The sequence below is a fragment of the Thalassophryne amazonica genome, chromosome 20, assembly GCF_902500255.1.
Source record: "Thalassophryne amazonica chromosome 20, fThaAma1.1, whole genome shotgun sequence".
Taxonomy (NCBI): Eukaryota; Metazoa; Chordata; class Actinopteri; order Batrachoidiformes; family Batrachoididae; genus Thalassophryne; species Thalassophryne amazonica.
In genome coordinates, this window is record NC_047122.1 from 26,437,818 (window position 1) to 26,461,887 (window position 24,070).

Below are 24,070 nucleotides of genomic sequence, written 5' to 3' on the forward strand. Positions count from 1 at the left end.
AAGTAAATCTCTACAACTTGATATAAATTAATAAAAATATAAACGCCAAGATGATGGGCTGCATAAGTAATCAGCCCCTTTGGTACAGTCCCTGTAAATAATCAGTTTGCCAGTTTTCTTCAGACAAGTCAGGGGATGGATACATGAACATTTCCAAGTCACTGAATATGTCTTGAACTTTATTTACATCCGTTATGAAGAAATACAAACAGTATGGCACTCTATGGTGAATCTGTGTGGTACAGAGGACAGTTTTCTTTCACCAAAACATTAAATCTGGGCTTGCATCTCAGATGTATCTTCTGGCAAATTGTAGCTGAACTTTCAGGTCTTCTTTTAGTAAATCCATCCTCTATACCACTTAATCCAGAAGCTGTATAACTGGGAATACAAAATGCAAAACATGCACAATGCACAATTTCTCCAATCACAGCCACAGAAGCCTGTAATTTTTTCTGGGTTGTCTGGGTGTCTTGGTGGCTTTCCTCACTCTTCCCTTCTTGCACAGTCACTCAGTTTTTTGAGAACTGTCTCCTCCACAACAGATTTACCATAGAGTGCCACACTGTTTGTATTTCTTCATAACTGATGTAAATAAGTTAAGACATATTCAGTGACTTGGAAATGGTTCATGTATCCATCCCCTGACTTGTCTGATGAAAACTGACAATTAAACTGATTATTTACAGGTATTATACCAAAGGGGCTGATTACTTATGCAACCCATCATCTTGGATTTTATATTTTTAATTATTGATATCAAGTTGTAGCGATTAAGTTTCACTTTGAGTCTAAGGAAGATAATTTTAGAAATTTTTATATTGAGAAGCCTGATTTACTTTTGTATTTGAAATGCCATAAACAAATTAAAATGTGTGAAATACCAAGAGGCTGAATACTTTTGGAAGCCACTGTAATTCCTTTTTACGGGTGATTCTTAGACTACGGGCACTTATTATGTCCTTTGATCATATTGTATGAAAACAGAAAAAAGGGGAAATTTCACACTTTTATAGTTATCTTTACAATGAAGTGTGTTAAGAAATTGTTCTAGTAGTCTATGATGACTTTTTCACCTTTTTTTCAGCATCATTATATGCAAATATTGCCGTTTTGTGCTTGTCCCACACCCAGACTTTTGATCTTCAATGATAAAAATGAATGGTAAAGAAACGTTTTTTCTAATGTTTTAAAATATCTCTGAATAAAATATCAGTAAAATAATCAAAACATAATTGGGGTATTCAATGTCATACAACTGTTGTGATTTTTTTAAACAAAATGTAGTTGTCCCACACTATTGCCGTAATTTCCACCACAACACTGTAATGTCCCTAAACAGTTTGTATGAAAGATTGTTTGGGTAGTTTCTATGGAGATAAATAGTGACATCAGAGCACATGTATATAGCGCCAAATCACAACAAACAGTTGCCCAAGGCGCTTTATATTGTAAGGCAATGGTGTGGTGGTAATTACATTTACAAGGCCAATAGTGCCCGTAGTTAAAGAATCACCCTTACATATTCTGACACACTTTAAAGTAAAATCAGGTTGTATTGATGATTTTGAGTGATAATCATCAAGTGTGTGTGTGTGTGTGTGTGTGTGTGTGTGTGTGTGTGTGTGTGTGTGTGTGTGTGTGTGTGTGTGTGTGTGTGTGTGTGTGTGTGTGTGTGTGTGTGTGTGTGTGTGTGTGTGTGTGTGTGTGTGTGTACGGCTGCAAAGTAATAATGTTTTATTTATTCATTTATTTATTTGTGCAGAATTTCAAAGCTGATTTTCTCTTGGCACACAAAGAAAAATAATCAAAATTATAAAATATAAAAGACTCTCTTTCACTCATGAAATTGAAATTGTTCAAATTGGATAGTTGTAAGCCAATATTTTATTTTAATAATTTTAGAACTTACAGATGATGTATTAACAGTGTGTTTGCATTTGTGTGTCCAGTTCAGCAGTACGTGGTATTTCATCGAAGGATTCACTGATCATGAAGCATTCAAATCCATGCTAAAGGCGCTCGATACCTGCTGGATCAAAATCACTGTAACACCCGACAACACAGATATCATCCAGTTCGTTGGAAGAGAACAAATTGTGAGTCTGTGAAACAAGAACTTCTTTCTGAGTTATTGAATCACAAAGGAAATTCAATTAAAGTTTTACTCTTGACTCACAGGGCAAAAGCATTTAGTGATCACCACGTGTGTGTGTGTGTGTGTGTGTGTGTGTGTGTGTGTGTGTGTGTGTGTGTGTGTGTGTGTGTGGTGTGTGTGTGTGTGGTGTGTGTGTGTGTGTGTGTGTGTGTGTGTGTGTGTGTGTGTGTGTGTGTGTGTGTGTGTGTGTGTGTGTTGTGTGTGTGGTGGTGTGTGAGAGAGAGAGAGATCACATGTTAATCTGCTCATTAAGGTTTTAAAAAGACTTAGGCGGAGTAGCAGCAGCTTATTCATTTCTCCATCCATCCTGTCCAGTCTTTTGGTTCCTGGTTCAAACCCCACCCCTGTCACAATTTTCAATGTGATGTGGAGTTGCGTCAGGAAGGGCATCTGGTGTAGAACTTGTGCCAAATCAACATACAGATACACCTTGGACCTGCTGTGGTGACCATGAGTGAAAACAAGGGACCAAAAGAAGGAACTTAGTTTTTTCCTGTAGGTCACAATACCCAAATCAACTTCTACGTAGATGATCCACTGTTGTAACCACATCACTAAAACAGACATCCTACTAATTTTATGAAAAATGTCTCAGATCAGGTATGAAATATAAGAATATGTCACAGAATTACAAATTAAGATCTTGAACTTTAATAGTTTTGACGCCTCTTTGAGCCAAAAACCTAAATACTAAAATTGTATAGCAGTAATGAAGGTACAGGTAGGCAGATAATCTTATGTTTGCTGTTTTATGAATGTTAATGCATCATGTGTTTATTCAGTGTTAACAAGAAGCACATTTTAAAAAGGGTTAAATTCACCATTTTCTTTATTGAACTGAACCAACAAACATTCTATAAACATAAAAAAAAAACTCAGTAAATAATATAAACAAGCAGTAAACACTTCAAATTACAGATGTGTCATTGTGTATTATGCAAATGGAATAACTTTATCAATATTAACTCTGTGATTTGGTGCAATAGTCAGTGTATCATATATAGCAGATATGAGTTCAAACAATATTTCATTAAATATGAAATTGAATTACATACCTCAAAAGGGGGCACCACATGCATACTGCAGGAATTTGATCATGTTGTGATCGAGCTGGTAATCAGTCTTTGATCTGAAAGTCATAAGTTCTGGATATGATTGATTATACATCTGTCATCAACTGGACACAAGACAAACACCTGGCATAATTTTTACAGATTTATTTACATAAGGTACAAACAAATGTGACTGAGATTTTGACAATATGGGTTATGATTTATAGTTTTATTACTGAGATGATATGTTGATAGTGAGATGTGAAAAGCAAGAGAAAGAACAAAATATAGAAATTTAAAATCTGGTCGGAATTAGCAGTGAATTCTGAGTTCACAAAATTATTGTTATTGTTATTAAAAACAACCAAAGAAAGACACTTTGCATCACTGACAGTAAAGTCCATTGAAACACTTGAGGTTAACTTATCTGGGTCCTTTGGATTGGTGTCATGCTGTTTCCTTTGCTGGACTCATTTCACCTCCATTGGATTAACCACTGGGTCTCCCATATTAGGCATGTGAATCTCATCACTGACAATAATTCAATATGCACCTTGATACGCTAACAACGATACAATACATACAGCGTTATGTGATACTGACGATACAATGCGAAACGATTCACCCCTGTTCCTGATTCGATGTGATTTGATATGTATTTGATGGCAATTCAATTCCTCACAATGGGATTTGGTGCAATACAATGGGATTCAACATTGCTGCAAGAAATTACACCAAAAATTTTCATAGAAAATAAGAATCTGCAATTCAGTATGGTACTACAGCATTCTTCTTCTTCTTCTTTCTTCTGATTCTACAAGAGTCAGAAGATTTGTTTTATCCTAATAGCAGCAAATGTATGAGATTCAACATTAAGGAACAGGAATTAGTCCCTCATATTTGAAACCTGTTTCATCACATTGTCAGAACTTAAATAGTAAGGCAACATCACTCTCAATGAGTGACTAAAAGTGAGTCACTCAGTGACAGAGTACAGCCTTGGCAAAAGCAATGTGAGATACTTTTCTTCACCAGTTTTGCTGGAGCTCAGTTTGCAATGTGCCTCAGAGCGGCAGCCACCGGCATTCTTTACAAAGGACCTGCGTCTTGTCAAGTTTCCCATGTTTTTTTTTAAAAAAAGCCAAAGTATCTCCAAACGCTGATTTAAATGTTTTATGTGCGTCAAAAATCTCCTCACACTGCTTGCGCTGTTGTCGCGGGCCTCCATGTTAAAAAAAGATTTGTTGCGGTAAAAATGTGCTTTCAGGCTTCCGTCGAAGCAGTGATGGTGCATTCAATGTGTGAAAAAAATTGATGCAAGCACACAGTGTGCGATGCATCACGATTTCACCCGTCAAGTGAATCAGTGCACACTGAATGAATCGATACATTCACATCGGGCACGTTTTTATCTAGATACCAATTTGTATCGATTACTCTCCACATGCCTATCCCAGATGGCTAGAGGCATGCAGACTGCTTGGTTGATTCCCCACATGACCGAATGTGATGGTTTGGCGGTTCCAAAGAAGATTGGTTCACCAACCGACCAAGGACGAAGGTTTCAATGCTTGCTATCAAAAACGCTCTGGCAGCTTCCAAAGCTTGTGGAAGATCAATTTAAAGTCTTTGCAAAAATTTTGAAACGTTTCAAGGATTTGCAAGGAAAGTTGTGGAGAAAAATCCAAGTGAACCAAAGCACTTTTGGCATTGAGCAGAAAATTCAAAAAATTCACTCTAAATTTGAGAACTCAGCTTGAAAGTGGTCTTCAAAATGCAGAGAACTTGACTCATGCCTTAAATGTTATTACAAACTGGTGCATCAAACTACGAAAGTTACGAAAAAACAACAAACACAATGAAACAGTGAAACAAAAGCCACAAGCGAAAACTCAGGGCTTTGAGAGTGAGTGAAACATCTGAAAAAAGGGATCAGAAAAGAGAACTTCTTTGTTCCAGGGTCATTTTAATGAGGCTATGAACATGGTCATAATTTCTGGCAACTTGGTATCAGGTTTCTCCCCAGAAGAAAGTTATCTGATAAACACATATCATTTGATAAACACAAGGTAGCTGTCCTAAAGTAAGACAACTACCTTCATGAGTTAAGTCACAGAAAAGCACAAGCTGCATGACATAATGATTTCTATAATGTGATTTGTGAAGGCAACTATGATTATTTGATCGTATCTGTCGTCACAGTTTACTCCTCCACACGTTTGATTTGCTGCCTGTTCTGTGAAAGCTTCAGAACATCAACTGACCTTCATCTGTCTTTGTCTTTAAGCAATGGAACCTGCTATGGATCAAAATTCAACATAACCATTTACCATGATACCGCAATGACAAAAAGTAAGTTATCACGTTAAATGTTGCAACCTGATGTGTTGAGTGGGGAAAAAAAACAGTAAAAGGTTCTAGATTTGACCGCGTTTGATTCCTGCAGTAATTCACAGAATGTCTCAGCGAGCTTTACCTCGTCCTCTGTGGCTGAAACAAATCTGTTGTGAAACTACAACCTGCATCAGTGGAAACAGAGGAGGGGGCTTATCAGAGAAAACCAGGTCCAGATGTTGCACAGAGAGAGATACTTCCTCTTCTGCTAACTGTGGTTCTTAAACTAGACAAATCTGACTGTCAAAAGAGAAGAGGATGGAGATGGATACAGGGGGTGGAGAAGGACACAGTAGCTAGAATATAATTTCTCCTCATTTTCTTTCAGGTTCACCTCAGGTTCTTTTTTCCCAGCCCAAACTAACATCTCCTGGTTTCATACCTGCTTCTGGATCATATCCAAGATTAAAGTCTCCTGTTTCATTTGCATTTGATGTTGTGGGTTTTTTAGATGTTAACTGTTGCTTTGTAGTTTTAATTGAACAAGATCTGTTGTGTGTTTGACTGAGCTGGCACACAGGCTGTTGCTGTTTGACAGTTTTCCTGCTGTTACAGCATCTCATTTAAAACTTTAATTTGACTTTGGCAGCAGGAACAGTAGAAACAGTTTTCCACTTCCTGCCAACCTGCAATGACTGTTTGGTCTTCAACATAAATACAACCGGCACCGGATTCGACAAGACCAGAAGATGTTTGATCTTCCGGTAACCCTCGGAGACGAGGAGATTTACGCCCGCCTCCTTTTACCTCTTGGGTACGATCGAATGACTGAGAAGGGGAAAAAAAGCCAGTCTGACTGCATTCAGCATATTCTTGAAGCTTTTTGTTTTTGTTTCTGTGCAGCCAAAAAGACGTCTGTGAAGGAGGAGGACCTGCAGCATTTCAGGAAACAGGCGGCTTGTGCCGGTTTCTCTGGAGACCTCAGACTATCACTATGACCCCAATAAAGGTGCTTCAGCTTAGAACCAATCACATCGATCAAGCTCAACCCATTTTCTTGAGCACTAAGAACGTTTGGGAGATCAGGTGACATCACACAACTATTCAGGTTTTTATTATTTTTTGAACATTTCTTCCACAGAATTCTGCGCTGAAAGTGAAGGCCAACAGTTGACGTTCTGACCATAAAGACCACAGATGTCATCAGACAGTCATTCTCCAAAAATAAAAGTGACAAAGTAAAAACATCAAAGGTCTCATGTGTCACTTCTTTGTAGAATCAGCACATTGGTTGAGTGTGGTGACATAGCAGTTTGCACATTGGGATCCAGGTTCATTTTCAGATTAGTGATGTGCAATTGATGAGGAATCATCAATAGTCAAGATTTTTTTACTGACTGTGTTACTGGTCTAATGGCAGACACTTCTGTGATTAAAAAATTGTTACAAAGTGTAGACGTTGGCACAAGAGGGGAGACATCACTGGATTAATAAGAGTTCAAAACATTGAACAGGACCTTAGGTTATGGCAGTTATTTCTGACTAAAGCAGAGAAATAGATTGCTGAAATGAGGCAGCTTTGTTGCGATTGGGCGCTATATAAATATAATAAATTTAATTGAAAATTTACTAATATTTTGGAGAAACGACAGATATTAGCCTAACATTGCAACTTACATTCTGGACTAACCACACCATTGCAGTAGGGGGCAGTAAAATCAACTTATATTAAAAGGGTGAGTGCCTTTATTAAGTAAATTCAATGTAAGTACATAATATAGTTGTAGCAGCCGTCCCCTCTGTTTTAGCCTGATCCCATCAGATTTCAGAAGTTAAGCAGTGCAGCATCTGGTTAGTACATGGATGGGAGACCTCTTCGGAACACCAGTGGTTGTGTGTGTTTCTCCAGGTAAAACTGGAGTTGTCACGAAGGGCATCTGGCATAAAACCGAGCTGAATGGATGACAACAACAACAACATAATATAATTGTAAATACGAGGTCTGTTAGAAAGTATCGGACCTTTCTATTTTTTTCAAAAACCTGATGGATTTGAATCGTGTGCTTGCATGAGCCAACCTTGAACCTTCGTGCGCATGCGTAATTTTTTTCACGCCTGTCGGTTGCGTCATTTGCTTGTAAGCAGCCTTTGTGTGAGGATGGGTGGAGTCCACTCGTCGTTTTTTCTTTGCAAGGAAATGGCGGAAGAACTGGAGCAGCGCGACTTCATCAAATTCTGCCAGAAACTGGGCCACAGCCAGGTGGAAACTATTCGGATTATTCAGACGGCTTTCGGTGACGATCCTCTGGCATCACACAGATTAAGGAGCAGTACAACCGGTTTAAAGACGTCCACCACAATGATGGAGAGCGCGTGTTGTGACAGGCCCAGCTCTTGCACCATTCGGAAGATTCAGACGGCTTTCCGGTGGCTTTTCAGTCGTGTGACTATCCGAGAAATTGTGGACGAGTGTGAGCATGCCACAACTGTCCTGTGAGGCTTCAACACGGAGGCGCTGTTGCTGCGCCATCAGCTTCGTGCCAATGAATTTCGCCGCCGCTCTTTTCATGGCAAAATCTTCTTTCACAGTGGAATGTGCCGAAAAAGTGCTGATGTCCCACCTCTTCCACAATTTTCTCGGATAACACTATGTAACAAATTTTTAGTTTTGTTTTGTTCCTGGGTACCAGTGTGTTTTCCTAACCTGTTATGCCTTAAATAAATAGAAAATAGCTGTTATTCCACAGAAACTTTGCTTCTGTGATCAGGACAATGATATTTTGAAATTTGTCTGTTTTTAAGAATATTCTCGATTCGCCTTCCATACTACTGAGTAGTCTTCCAGAATATTCTTTAACTGCTAGAACTGTCCAGAATTTTCTAGAAGTTTCCAGAATTATCTAGAAATTTCAAAACTTTTAGAACTTTCTAGAACGTAAAAAAAAAAAAAAAAAAAAAATCAAAGTTTGTGCTGAATGTAGTCATTTTCCAAAGACTTTAGACATAGCAGTTGAAATATAACACTTAGAAGCCAGGAACAAAAATTGTGTTACATAGTGTAATCACACAACGGTCCCACATGACCACAGTGTTCACTTTGGAAATGATCCGGTTCGTTTCCGGCGTGTTGATGCCGATCGGAGCGCGACACGCTCTCCACCATTGTGCGGACGTCTTTAAACCGGTTGTACCGCTCCTTAATCTGTGTGATGCAGGGCTGGACTGGGGAAATTTTTCAGGCCGGGCATTTTTAACCAAGACCAGGCCACCACCAGGTATCGAAGGGAAAAAAATTAAGCCTGCTGTGACAGTGTGTTGTTGTTTTTTTTGTTTTTTTTTGGTCCCTTAACCGATCAATGTGCACCAGGAGACACATAGATTTTAACACTATAAGAAGCATTATGAAAAGTTCTCCCGAAATACAGTTATCATAGGCTTATCAAAAGTACGATCTATTGACAGTAAGTCACATCACTTTTAGACATAATAAGCCGTCATTTCATTCAGCCTTGTTACTTAAAACATTTGTTATAGAAATACTGTAGGCTATACTATAAATAATATATCATTACTTGTGTGATACAATTCATCATATAAAGCAAGAAATGACTGGATGACTGGACCAATGACTGGATACAAAGGGTTGAACTTTTTGAAACTGCAATACACAAAAAGGCCACAAGACAGTTGTCTATCTCACTACAAGCTACAAGTAACATCAAGGATTTCTTTATTACCAATTTGTGTTGCTAATCAACTTAGAGAATGACTCAATTTAAAGTAAAATGTTAGGTATGTGAAATTATGCCAGGACCTTGGGAAAATACATTTTAGACAGGGACGCCGTTATACCACGCCACCGCACCGCAGACTGTGCAAAACAGCATACTTCGTATGACTGACGCATGACCGTCACACAAATAAAATAAAGAATAAAGAAACAACCTGGCGGCGACAGCATGGTAGCTAGCCATGCACAGCATTTGCACAGGTTACATTGCTAGGCTAGGTTACGTGACTGGCAGAGTTAGCACGAACGAAAATAATATCCAACCTTAATTCATATCTGAGTGACCCAGTTAGACAGCACTTTACTTTGGACCAGAAGATCAGAATGTCTCTATCACCACACAGATGTCTGATTTATGAACAAGTTAGGTTGCTGTTCATCAATTAATAGCTGAAATTAACCTTCACTTACCGTCATGGCCGTAGTGGTCCCCGCCTCACTTTATAGTCACCCTTTCTTGACTTCAATGAAAATATATACTTGTTTTATAAAAAGTAAAATAAAGACCTCTTTCTTGACCTCATATTTAACTGTTGACAGCACTGTAACAGTAAAACTTGTAATTTCTAACCTACATTGTTAATAAATGTAACTATTAAATTCTTTCTAACATTTAAATTTTCTCTAAACATTTTACTTGTCGAAATTATTATTATTTTAAGTAGTATTAGTAGTTGTAGTAAAAAAAAGGCTTCTAAGTTGGAGCTTTAATCTAGGGGTGTTGTGAGGGGGGGGACATCCTTGCCCCACGGCCCCATTCCATCTGGATTCGCCCCTGCTTTGGCGTTTGAGCAAAGAATGGATAACATTTATTTATGCAGAAAACATGACCAGATTTACAGGGCAGAAAGTTTTATTGCGTTTTCACATCATGCGCTCCCCAGAAAGAGAGTTTAGGTGCATTTGAGTGGAAAAAAAGTGTTAGTTGTTGACAGCTTCGCGGAGGATCAGCTGTTTTAAATGGGCAGATATGGAGCAGCTCAGCTCAGCTCTAAATAAAGGAGGAAAAAAAGCATGAAATGTCTTTGTAAAGCTCAGTGCAAGTGTGCTGTTATCACCGCACTTTAAGAGGTGGCGATGAGTCATAACTGCTACAAAAAAAACAAAAAAACGCGGATGAAAAGCTCACAGCTCATTTTACTTCATAAAAAAAAAAAAAAAATCCACAGACCAGTAGGCCATCAGGCCAGCGGGCAAATGCCCGTGTGGCAATACTATCAGTCCAGCGGTGGTGTGATGCCCAGAGGATCCTCACCGAAAGCTGTCTGAATATCCGAATGATTTCCACCTGGCTGTGGCCCAGTTTCTGGCTAAATTGATGAGTCGTGCTGCTCCAGTTGTTCCCCCCCATTCCTTGCAAAGAAAAAACGACGGAGACTCCACCCATTCCTCACACAAAGGCTGCTTACAAGCAAATGATGCAACCTACAGGCGTGAAAAAAATCACGCACGCGCACGAAGGTTCAAGGTTGGCTCATGCAAGCACACGTGATTCAAATCCATCAGGTTTTTGAAAAAAATAAAAAGGTCCGATGCTTTTCTAACAGACCTCGTATGTTAAAAATACATGGATGACACAAGAAAGTGAAAACACCTATTTCCATTTAAAAATCAAATGACAAATAGAAGTAAAAATAAAATATGACAATCTTAATACTAATATTAATAGCGGTGATCACTCACTCATCTTCAGCCACTTATCTGGGACCAGCCGCGGGAGCAACACCTCTAGCAGGGGACTCCAGACTTCCCTTTCCCGGGAGCTCCCGAGGTGTTCCAAGGCATTGTGGAGATATAATCTCTCCACCTAGTCCTGGGTCTTCCCTGGGGTCTCCTCCCAGATGGATGTGCCAAGAACACCTTGCTAAGGAGGTGCCGAGTGAACATCCTTACCAAATGTTCAAACCACCTCAGCTGGCTCCATTCAATGCAAAGGAGAAGCGGCTTTACTCTGAGCTACCCAGAGATGGCCGAGCTTCTCACCTAATCTCTAAGGGAGACACCAGCCAACCGCCTAAGGAAGCCCATTTTAGCCGCATGTACCCGCAATCGAGTTCTATCAGTCATGACCCAACCCTCATGATCAGGAATGAAGATTGACCAGTAGATCGAGAGCTTCACCTTTTGGCTCAGCTCCCTTTTCATCGCAACAGTACGGTGTAGAGAGAATGCAACACCACTGCTGCTGCGCCAATTCGCTGGCCAATCTCACACTCCCCTGTCCCCTCACTCATGAAGAAGACCCAGAGGTACTTGAAATCCTTCATTTGGGGCAAGACCGCATTTCCTACCCGAAGTAGGCAATCTATCAATTTCCTGCTGAGAACCATAGCCTCAGATTTAGAGGTGGTGATCTTCATCCCAGCCGCTTCACACTCGGCTGCAAACAATGCAGTATGTGGAGGTCACCCGCAGATGAAGCCAACAGGACCACATCATCTGCAAAAAGCAGTGATGAGACCCTTAGCCCACCAAACTGGAAACCCTCCTCCCCCCGACTACGCCTCAATATCCTGCCCATGAATATCACAAACAGGATTGTGATAAGGTGCAGCCCTGGCGGAGGCCAACCCCCACCAGAAACAAATCCGACTTACTGCCAAGCACCCAAACACAGCTCCTGCTTTGTAAGTACAGAGATTGGATGGCCCTGAGAAGGTCCCCCTCACTCCATATTCCGGCAGCATCTATGCCTTCTCCAAGTCCACAAAACACATGTAGACTGGATGGGCATACTCACAGGCACCTTCCAGGATTATTGTGAGAGTGAAGAGTTGATCAGTTGTTCCATGACCAGGACAGAAACCTTTCCAGCACCCTGGAGTAGACTTTACCAGGGAGACTGAGTAGTGTGATGCCCCTATAATTGGAACACACTCTCTGGTCCCCTTTTTTAAATATGGGACCACCACCCCAGTTTGCCACTCCTTAGGCACTATCCCAGACCTCATTGCAATGTTGAAGAGACGTCTCATCCAAGACAGTCCCTCCACACCAAGAGCCTTCAACATTTCTGAATGGATCTCGTCAACCCTTGGGGACTTGCCACTGCAGAGTTGTTTGACTACCTCAGTGACTTCCACCAGGGAAATTGTTAATAATCCTCCACCAGCTTCCAGCTCTGCCCCTACTATAGAGGATGCTCCAGTCTGATGCAGGAGTTCCTCAAAGTGTTCCTCCAGTGGCAGATTACATCCTCATTTGAGGTCAGCAGACTCCCATCCTTACTGTAGACAGCTTGGATGATTACCCGTTTTCCCCTCCTGAGATGCCTCATGGTGCGCCAGAAGCAACTTGGTGCTGACTGAAAGTCTTTCTCCATGATTGCTCATCTCCTCCTACACCCACTGCTTTGCCTCCTCCACAGCATAGGCTGCCACCCTTTGGGCCTGTTAATACCTTGCAACTGCTTCTGGATTCCTCTGAGATAACATATCCTGGAAGGACTCCTTCTTCAGTCAGAATGCTTCCCTGACCACCGGTGTCCAAAATGCTGTTCGAGGGTTGCTGCCCCTTCAGGCACCAAGACGTTCAGGCCACAGCTCCCCACTACAGCTTCAGCAATGGAAGCTTTGAACATTGCCCATTCTGGTTCAATGCCCCCAACCTCCACAGGGATGCTAGAAAAGCTACACTGGAGGTGTGAGTAAAGATCTATCAGACAGTGGGCTCCTCCAGACATTCCCAGTTCACCCACACTATCTGTTTGAGCTTACAGGTCTGTCCAAAGTCCTCCCCCACCCTCTGATCCAACTCACCACCAGATGGTGATCAGTTGAGAGCTCTGCCCCAATCTTCACCCAAGTGTCCAGAACATGCGGCCTGAGATCAGATGATATGATCACAAAATCGATTATTAATCTTTGGCATAGGGTGCTCTGGTACGATGTACACTTATACTCAACTCAACTCAACTCAACTTTATTTATAAAGCACTTTAAAGTCAGCTGCAGCTGAAACAAAGTGCTGTACACGAAGAGACATATAAAAGGTAACAAACCACAAAGAACAAATAAAAACAAAAAACAAAAAAAACAGTTAAAACAGCCAAAACAGATCAAGAATCTCATTCTGGGTTAAAAGCCAGTACGTAAAAGTGGGTTTTAAGATTGTTTTAAAAACAGAAAGTGAAGAGGCCTGCCTGATGTGGAGTGGTAATTCGTTCCACATCTTTGGAGCCACAACAGAAAAAGCTCGGTCCCCTCTGAGCATATGCTTGCACCTCAGCACCTCCAGGAGGAGCTGATCAGCTGACCGAAGGTGGCGAGCAGGGGCGTAACAATGAAGCAGCTCAGAGAGGTAGGGCGGGGCAAGGCCATTTAAAGATTTAAAAACAAATAAAAGAATCTTAAAATGAATTCTAAAATGCACAGGCAGCCAGTGGAGGGAGGCCAGGACAGGTGTATATGCTCCCTCTTATGTGCACCAGTTAGCAGACGGGCAGCATTCTGAACTAGCTGAGACGTGCAAGGGAGGACTGGCTAATTCCATAATAAAGTGCATTACAGTAATCCACCGGGAGGTAATAAAAGCATGGATTGCTGTTTCAAAGTGCTGCTGTGCAAGAAAAGGCTTAACCTTAGCAAGCTGCCTTAAGTGAAAGAAACTCGATCTGACTACTGCACTGAATTGGTGGTCCAGTTTAAAATCGTTGTCCATCTTAAAACCCAAGTTTGTGACAGTAGATTTCAAAAAGGCTGACAAAGGCCCCAGATCGACAGTGAGGAAGAACAGGAGCTGCTAGGGCCAAAAACAATCACCTCCGTTTTCTTTTCATTAAAATTAAGAAAATTCAATGCCATCCAGGCTTTAACATCCTCAAGGCAGGACAAAAGGGGCTGAAGAGAAGAGGCATCATTTTTAGGGGGACATATAGCTGGCTATCATCAGCATAGCAGTGAAAGCTGATGCCATGCTTTCTGAGAATGGACCCCAGGGGAAGCAAATACAGGGAGAAGAGTAGGGGTCCAAGAATGAACCCTGTGGGACCCCATATAAAAGTGGAGCGGAAGAGGACTCACAAACCCCGAGGCCAACACACAGTCCTACCAGTTAAGAGGACCTGAACCAGTCCGGACACTACCACCGATGCCCACAAGCTGCTGCAAACGATTTATCAGTATGTTGTGGTCAATTGTATCAAAAGCAGCAGTCAGGTCAAGCAGGACAAGAATGACATGGTTGCCGCTATCATTTGCCATTAAAATGTCATTAAAAACCTTTAAAAGGGCAGTTTCTGTGCTATGCAACATTTTAAAACCAGACTGAAAAACCTCTGAAATGTTATGTTCATTAAGGTAAGTTAAAAGTTGTGCATAGACAATTTTCTCCAGGATCTTGGAGACAAATGGCAGCTTGGAGATAGGCCTAAAGTTTGATAGTTCAGTGTTGTCGAGGCCAGGCTTCTTCAGCAAAGGCTGAACGACTGTGTGTTTAAAACTAACAGGGACAACATCGGAGGATAGGCTGCTGTTTATAATGGTCAGAACGACTGCCCTAAGGTAGGAAAAAGTTCTTTAAAAAAGCGCGGGGGGACCACATCACAAGGGGAACCCGATGGTTTCAAATGAGCCACCACATCCTCTAACTGTGACAGAGTCGCAGGTTCAAATCTGTTAAAAACCGCAGGGCAGGGAGCAGAGACAGAGGGGTCAAAGGTGGGTGGAGAAATGAGAGCTCTTGCAGAAGCAACCTTGTCAATAAAAAAATGTAGAAAACTGTTACATAATCAGTGGATGTTTCCAGACAAACAGGCTGTGGTACATTCAGGACAGAGTCAATTGTTCTGAACAATACACGGGGATTCTTGTAATTTTCCGTTACGTGTGACAAATACTCTCTTATGACCATCCTTATGTTCGAACATGGTGTCTAGCACAGAAGTCCAATACAAACAACTGTTCGGGTTTATTTTGGGAAGGCCGTTCCTCCCAATCATGCCTCTCCAGGTGTCTCTGTCAATGCTCACGTATGCATTGAAGTCCCCCAACAGAACAATGATGTCCCTCAGCAGAGCCTCATACAGGACTCCATTCAGGGACTCTAAGATGGCTGAATACTCCAAACCACTGTTCAGTGCATAAACAACAGTCAGAGTTCCCCCCCCTGCCACCCGAAGGTGCAGGAAGGTAACCCTCTCATCTACCAGTATAGCGGTGCTCCGTTGGGGACTCATGAGTATCCCCACACCCGCCCGGCGACTTACACCCTGGGCACCTCCAGAGAAGGATAAGATCCAATCCTTATCAAGGAGATGGCTCCAGAAGAGGCTGTGCATGGAGTAACTAAATAACTAGTATCGCTCCACCTCCCACATGGGTCACATTTCCTCTGCTTCGTTTTATCATCCAAAATCCCTGCTCGTGTGCCATTCTTAGTCTGACCCCATGTCTGAGACCAATTTGCCATGAAAGACTCTACCATGAGCACAGAGGCTCCAGACAACACAGCTCTCAGGTTCATAGAGGCACACAAACCTCTCCACCACGATAAGGTGATGGTTCCCGGAGAGGAATAGTGGTGATAACTCAATTTGAATTTATTTTCATATAACGCAAAATCACAACAATCAAAAGTTGCCTCAAGGCGCTTCACACAAGTAAGGGCTAACCTTACCTACCCCTAGAGCAAGCACACAGGAGACAGTGGTAAGGAAAAACTCCCCTTGATGATTTGAGGAAGAAACCTCAAGCAGACCAGACTCAAAGGAGTGACCCTCTGTTTGGGCCATGCTATCGACACAATAGACAAGAAATTTTGGGAGTCCATGCTGGTGCACAGGACGGGAGGCGGGAGGCCTACAGAAGAAAAACACCCACTCCCATCACTGGATGGAGCTGCACCTTAAACAGAGACAAAAAACAGAATCAGGCAGCAGAAAGACAACAATACAGTATAATTATCGGCATTTAGCAAAAAAAAGAAGAAATAATAAGGTGATCGTCGGCCACTAGCCCTAGGCTTCACTAAAGGACCCAGACTTTAGATAAAGTTGAGGCCGCAGCCCGCTCTGTTTAATAATAAAATGAATTTAAAAGGGTAGAAAGCATAGTACCTTACTATGCCAGTATGCTAGTCATACGAAAGGGAAAATAAGTGCTTCTTAAGTCTGGACTTGAAAGTCTTTACATAATCTGAATCATCTCATTGATGCAGGGAGATCATTCCACAAAGCAGATAAAAGAAAGCTCTGTGACCCGCAGACTTTTTATTCACTCTAGGGACACAAAGTAGTCTTGCACCCTGACAACACAGAGCTCGGGCTAGTTTGTAGGGTTTAAATAGGTCAGCTAAGTAGGAGGTGCGGTGCGCTGCGGTGGTTTGAATCATATTTGTCTAATAGATTACAGTTTGTTCATGTAAATGGGAATCTTCTTCACAGACTAAAGTTAATTATGGAGTTCCACAAGGTTCTGTGCTAGGACCAATTTTATTCACTTTATACATGCTTCCCTTAGGCAGTATTATTAGACGGTATTGCTTAAATTTTCATTGTTACGCAGATGATACCCAGCTTTATCTATCCATGAAGCCAGAGGACACACACCAATTAGCTAAACTGCAGGATTGTCTTACAGACATAAAGACATGGATGACCTCTAATTTCCTGCTTTTAAACTCAGATAAAACTGAAGTTATTGTACTTGGCCCCACAAATCTTAGAAACATGGTGTCTAACCAGATCCTTACTCTGGATGGCATTACCCTGAGCTCTAGTAATACTGTGAGAAATCTTGGAGTCATTTTGATCAGGATATGTCATTCAAAGCGCATATTAAACAAATATGTAGGACTGCTTTTTTGCATTTACGCAATATCTCTAAAATCAGAAAGGTCTTGTCTCAGAGTGATGCTGAAAAACTAATTCATGCATTTATTTCCTCTAGGCTGGACTATTGTAATTCATTATTATCAGGTTGTCCTAAAGTTCCATAAAAGCCTTCAGTTAATTCAAAATGCTGCAGCTAGAGTACTGACGGGGACTAGAAGGAGAGAGCATATCTCACCCATATTGGCCTCTCTTCATTGGCTTCCTGTTAATTCTAGAATAGAATTTAAAATTCTTCTTCTTACTTATAAGGTTTTGATAATCAGGTCCCATCTTAGATTAGGGACCTCGTAGTACCATATCACCCCAATAGAGCGCTTCGCTCTCAGACTGCAGGCTTACTTGTAGTTCCTAGGGTTTGTAAGAGTAGAATGGGAGGCAGAGCCTTCAGCTTTCAGGCTCCTCTCCTGTGGAACCAGCTCCCAATTCGGATCAGGGAGACAGACACCCTCTCTACTTTTAAGATTAGGCTTAAAACTTTCCTTTTTGCTAAAGCTATAGTTAGGGCTGGATCAGGTGACCCTAAACCATCCCTTAATTATGCTGCTATAGACGTAGACTGCTGGGGGTTCCCATGATGCATTTCTTTCTCTTTTTGCTCTGTATGCACCACTCTGCATTTAATCATTAGTGATCGATCTCTGCTCCCCTCCACAGCATGTCTTTTTCCTGGTTCTCTCCCTCAGCCCCAACCAGTCCCAGCAGAAGACTGCCCCTCCCTGAGCCTGGTTCTGCTGGAGGTTTCTTCCTGTTAAAAGGGAGTTTTTCCTTCCCACTGTAGCCAAGTGCTTGCTCACAGGGGGTCGTTTTGACCGTTGGGGTTTTACATAATTATTGTATGGCTTGCCTTACAATATAAAGCGCCTTGGGGCAACTGTTTGTTGTGATTTGGCGCTATATAAAAAAATTGATTGATTGATTGAGGGGATCATCTGTGAATAATTTTATACGTTAGTCACAGAAACTTAAAATCGGATCTCACAGGGATAGGAAGCCAGTGAAGAGACGCCAAAATAGGTGTATATGGTCAAACTTTCTGCTTTGTGTCAAACAGAAAATAGAACATTGCAGTAGTCCAATCGAGAAGAAACAAATGCATGAATCAGGGTCTCAGCATCAGCCATAGACAGGATGGGATGAATCTTTGTTATATTTCACAAGTGGAAGAAAGCAGTCCTTGTAATATCTCCAATGTGGAGGTCAAAGGACAATGTTGGATCAAAAATTACCCCAAGGTTCCTCACTTTGTCAGTGTGATGTATGACACACGAGCATAGGCTAAGCATTAGCTTGCCAAATTGATGCCGATGTCTCACTGGAACAAGAACCATCATTTCAATCTTGACAGGGTTTAAAAGAAATTGCCAGACATCCAGCTTTTCACTGGTGCAAGGCAATCTTCTAAGGATTTTATGTGGATAAGAATACCACCAGTTATCAGCATGTATAACTGAGTATTATCAGCATAGCAGTGAAAGGTAATCCCAAAACGCCGCAATATGTGTCCAAGGGGTGCTATACAAAGGGAGAAAATGTGTCAATGATAATAATAATGAAAATAACAATAATAGTATGTATATGATAAAAAGGAACCGAAACAATTCCTGGGCTGCCATGTGCCGTAGTAAAAAGTACATGAACTATTCTTTGTGTTTCAGCTGATCTGCCTTTTGGGGTTCTACAGTGACGCAAATAAATATTTGATCCACTGTCAATTTTGCAAGTTTTCCCACCTAAAAGAATGGAGAGATCTGCATTTTTATCGTAGGTACACTTCAACTGTGAGAGACGGAATCTAAAAAAAAATTCAAAAAATCACTTTGGATGATTTTTAAAGAATTAATTAGCATTTTATTGCAATATGTATCTGATCACCTAACAACCAGCAAGAATTCTGGCTCTCACAGACCTGTTAATTCTTCTTTAAGAAGCCCTCTTATTCTGCACTTGTTACCTGTATTAATTGCACCTGTTTGAACTTGTTACCTGTATAAAAGACACCTGTCCTCACACTTAATCAATCACACTCCAACCTATCCACCATGGCCAAGACCAAAGAGCTGTCTAAGGACACCAGGGACAAAACTGTAGACCTGCACAAGGCTGGGATGGACTACAGGACAACAGGCAAGCAGCTTGGAGTAATTCTTAGAAAATGGAAGAAATACAAGAGGACTGTCAATTTTCCTTGGTCTGGGGCTCCATGCAAGATCTCACCTTATGGGGTAAGAATGATTCTGAGAAACTCAGAACTACACAGGAGGACCTGGTCAATGACCTGAAGAGAGCTGGGACCACAAGCACAAAGATTACATTCATAACACACGATGCTGCCATGGTTTAAAATCCTGCAGGGCAGCAAGGTCCCCCTGCTCAAGCCAGCACATGTCCAGGCCCATTTGAAGTTCACCAGGGACCATAAGGATGATTCAGAGGAGGCATGGGAGAAGGTCATGTGGTCAGATGAGACCAAAATAGAGCTTTTTGGTTTCAACTCCACTTCCCGTGCTTGGAGGATGACAACAACCCCAAGAACACTGTCTCAACTATGAAACATGGGGGTACACACATCATTTTGGGGGGTGCTTTTCTGCAAAGGGGACAGGATCGCTTTCCTGTATTAAAGGGAGGATGGATAGGGTCATGTATCGTGAGATTTTGGCAAATAAACTGCTTCCCTCGGTAAGTGCATTGAAGATGGGTCATGGCTGGGTCTTCCAGCATGACAATGACCCCAAACACACAGCCAGGGCAACTAAGGAGTGGCTCCGTAAGAAGCATTTCAAGGTCCTGGAGTGGCCGAGCCAGTCTCCAGACCTGTACTCAATAGAAAATCTTTGGAGGGAGCTGAAACTCCAATCCTGAAGGATCTGTAGAAGATCTGTGTGATGGAGTGGACCAAAATCCCTGCTGCAGTGTGTGTGCTGCTGCACCAAGGATTTGCAAACAAAGGTTTCTGTACCAATATTAGAGTCTGTTTTTCTAGTGGATCAAATACTTATTTCATGCAATAAAATGCAAATTAATTATTTAAAAATCATGCAATGTGATTTTCTGATTTTTTTTTTTTTTAATATTCTGTCTCTCACAGTCAAATTGTACCGACGGTAAAACTTACAGACCTCTACATTCTTTGTAGGTGGGAAAACTGGCAAAATCCACAGTGGATCAAATACTTATTTTCCCCACTGTACTCTCAGGCCCGGATCCGACCGGTTTGGACCGATGCAGTTGCATCGGTCAGATTTTTTTACGCATCGTTCGCCATCTGTTCATCTGAGTTCAGCTCAGATATATGGAAATACTTTCATGCCAATAATGTCTGAAAGGAAATGCTTTTGACAAAAACTACAGATTTTGTTTATTCCTATTTATGTCCAGAGATCAAAGATCCACCATGTCAATTTTTGTTATAGTGTTGTTTTTTTAGGACATCATATTTATACAAATAACAAGTGTTCACTATGGTCCATGAACTATAATAAATATATTAAAAGAAGTGTGACAGTGTATGTTGCACACGAATAAAGTATGAAGATTATTGAAAAACAAGACGCGTATAATTTTAATTTTATCATTGGGCAAAAATGCATCTGTCACATTTTCACTCTGGATCCAACCCTGACTCTCTTACTGATAGCTCAGATTCGAACACTCATATTTGAAAGTGAGGTGCAGACTGGCACACACTATTGCCTGACAAAGTTTGAACCAGATCTGGTCCCGATTGTGGATTTTGTGGACATTTTGCATTATATCTCAATCAAAAGTGCCTCAAACACTGTAATATTTCTGTTATGGATTTACTTACACCCCCAAAATTAGATGGGGGTTCCAATTTTATGCCTGTTTGTCCATCTTCCAGTTATCAGTCAGGAACAAAGTGTCAAAAGCAAAAACAAATGGAGTCAAGTGCATGAACTCAATACATACTCCTGACATTTGATCACATCTAATTTAGCTTATGAAAAGCCACTTCTAACAGGACTTTGACCTTGAAATGTTTTTCCAAGGTCATTTTTTTGTGGAATTGAAAACTAGTGTTACTTTGCGTGTGTGGTGCTCTAGTTTTTCATAAATTTGCAAAAATTTTTAAAAAAAACAAAACCTTTTTCATGTTGTCATTATGGGGTGTCATGAGTAGAATTTTGAGATGGAAATTAATTTACTCCATTTTGGAATAAGGCTGTAACATAACAAAATGTGGAAAAGGTGAAACACCTCAATACTTTCCGGATGCTCCGTAGGAAAATGAAAAAGGGTAAGAGCATTCGAGGGGGTTGAAGCAAACATCACAAAATGTCCTATGAACCCATTAAGAATCCTGCTGATAAACATGTTGACTGTGTTGTGAAACTGTTAAACAGAACAAAGTTTGAACTCTGAATCTGTACTTTTGTCCACCATGATGCTGTGGCTGACCATCCAGTTCCTCTTTGCCAGGTTGGTTCTGAGTGATGCCAGTCTGACACCTGAAGATTGTCACCAGCTGGTCAAACCCCTGTCTCTAACAGACCACTCCATGGTAACAAGTCCTACATCAAAGTCTACCCATACTTAATCTACAACTTTAAAAGATTTAAGATGTTTGATTTTATTTCTGTGTTGTGTCATTTTGGAAAGAGCTAAACAAATAAATTAATGTGACTAATATCTGAGAAGAATCTGATCCAGTGTCGCAAACCGAACTATCCCCCTAAAAATGGATCTACCCTGCCTTCACTGCTCATGCATCATTTGGTACCACAGCACAGCAGCATGTGTGAGATGGAGTCTCTACACCATAAGTGATCAAATGGATGAATGGGATCATTAACTGTTATGTGCCGACGCAGGTTGAGGAGCGGACCTGCGTCTGACTGAACCCAGCGCTAAATAACCAGAAAGCGGTTCCAAAAACAAAACAATTTTATTTTCCCCTCTTGTGCAATACTCAGTGTACAACATAAAATATAGCTTGTCTGGCGGAGTGAAGGATGGCGCACTCTCCAGCGCCCAAAGGGATCGAAGCCCGGTGCTTCTGGACTCAAATTCACCGCCAAACACCCCCCAGGTGGACACGACAAACTGACTCTGTGAAGGATAGAAGAGGTGAGGTAAGTCAACAGCTACAACTAATATCCTTCAAAGGCACACGCTATCAGCAACACATTCAGGTCTGACTTTAAGCTTTATGTAAATGAGCAGCTTCTCACAACAGGTGGAGGATCATCAGTCCGCACGCCACGGCCGTGAGAAGCGAGCTGCACAATTCTCATCAATGTTCAAATATACTGCGTAACAAAATACCAAATTACTATTAACACTTATTCAGACAATCAATCACCTCTAATGTGTGCTGACAGCATGTGTCCCTCACCCGTCCTCCTTCACAGGCATGATGTGTCAAACCCAGGCGCGGTCCTCAGCGTCTCACAAACAAACGTCACAAGGTCGAGTTCCCGGCAATTCTGCTTGAACCACTCATGGCTTAAATGCAGAACGCCATCTAATTATCTGCTTCAGCTGAAAGTCCTTAAGTCTGCACGTGAGCATCATCCACAGCTGCTGCGAGTCATTAGGCCTGCACGTGGACATCCTCCACAAGTGCAGCCAATAATGTTGATGAGGGTGAAGGATTCTTCTGCCAGCACCTTCTCCACAGACAAAAAACCAGTTTGCATACCACCTGGAGAGCAAAGAAAAGAAAACAACACAAAAACATCCAGCCAAACCCCCCAACACAAACAGTACCCCCCATCAACGGGAAGCCTCCCGGCGACCGAACAGACCAGGCCCAAGAACAGCACCTCCCTCCGGGGTCCATGACAGCAAGCAGACGGCAAAACGCTCCCAAGGTCCACAGCAGACAGCAGGACTGGGCACCGCGGCTGGAAGGCCGGCTGGCATCAACAAAACCCCAAAAAAGTCCCACATACAACCCAACATAAAAAAAAAAAAACACAAAACCCACCCAAAACCTCCCCAGGGGACCGTCCCATCCAACCCCGGGAAGAAAAGAAAAACTCCCAAATGCAAAAACCCAACACAGCCCCAACAACACAATACAAACACAAAGTCACAAAGAAAAATAACAACCAACCCCCCCCAGAACGATATGCAGCCCACCCCCCCCCCCCCCCCCCGCCAGTTCTAGGAGAGACAACCAAAACCAGAATCCTACAGAGGTCCCCAGCTTTACATGGAGGAGCAGCGCTCACCAGAGGACCGTACCATCAACCCCAGGAGGCCCCCTCCCCACAACCCAGGAACCCCAGACCCGGCCACACTTGGTGAGTCAGCCCCACAATCAATTCCCCCCCCCCCCAGAGGACCGTCCCATCAACCCTGGAGGTGGAACCTGGAAGGAAGCATAAAAACACAAAAATCCAACCCCCGGCGGACTTCATTAAAACACCCCGGGGGCAAATAAAACAATTGGAAAACCCTGTTACCTCCCCCAGCACCCCGAAAGACCCCAGATCACTCCCAGAGCCAGTCGTTAGCTCCATTTTGGTGAACAGCACAAAATTACTAAGCCGGGGAAGGAAACAGGAAGAACTAACCCGGTCCCAACCCCGAAGCGCAGCGGAAAACCGGAAATACGTCCGGTGCCCTACCCGACCATACCACCACCCTATCGGGAGGGCGGAACTACCAAAATGGCGAACGGCAACAGATCGGCCCACCCCTCTGACTGAGGTATGTTCCCACTGCACCACACCCCGGTAACACCAATGACGAACGGTCAAAGGCCCACCGGGCTGGAGTGGAACCGGGCCCTAACCAAACCCAAAAAAACGCCCCTGACAACCCCCCCCCAGGTGCAGAGGTCTTCTGAGAAACACTCAGCGTGACCAACCTGCACCACCCCACAACCCACAAGACGAACGGTCTTAGGGCAAGTGAGGTTGGGGTTAGGGAAGCAG

General features: G+C 42.1%; 1 protein-coding gene across 3 annotated transcripts in view; it reads left to right on the plus strand.

The window, feature by feature from the left end:
* The window catches only part of LOC117501842 (saxitoxin and tetrodotoxin-binding protein 1-like), a 338,634-nt gene that overhangs the window by 206,251 nt on the left and 108,313 nt on the right, over positions 1-24,070 (plus strand). Inside the window, exon 3 of one of the 3 annotated variants that reach the window (XM_034160806.1) lies at positions 5,498-5,562. The exons of the other annotated variants lie outside the window; for them this stretch is intronic. Within the exon in view, the coding sequence (XP_034016697.1) occupies positions 5,498-5,562 (65 nt within the window). The remainder of the gene's footprint in view (positions 1-5,497; positions 5,563-24,070) is intronic. 3 annotated transcript variants of the gene reach the window in all.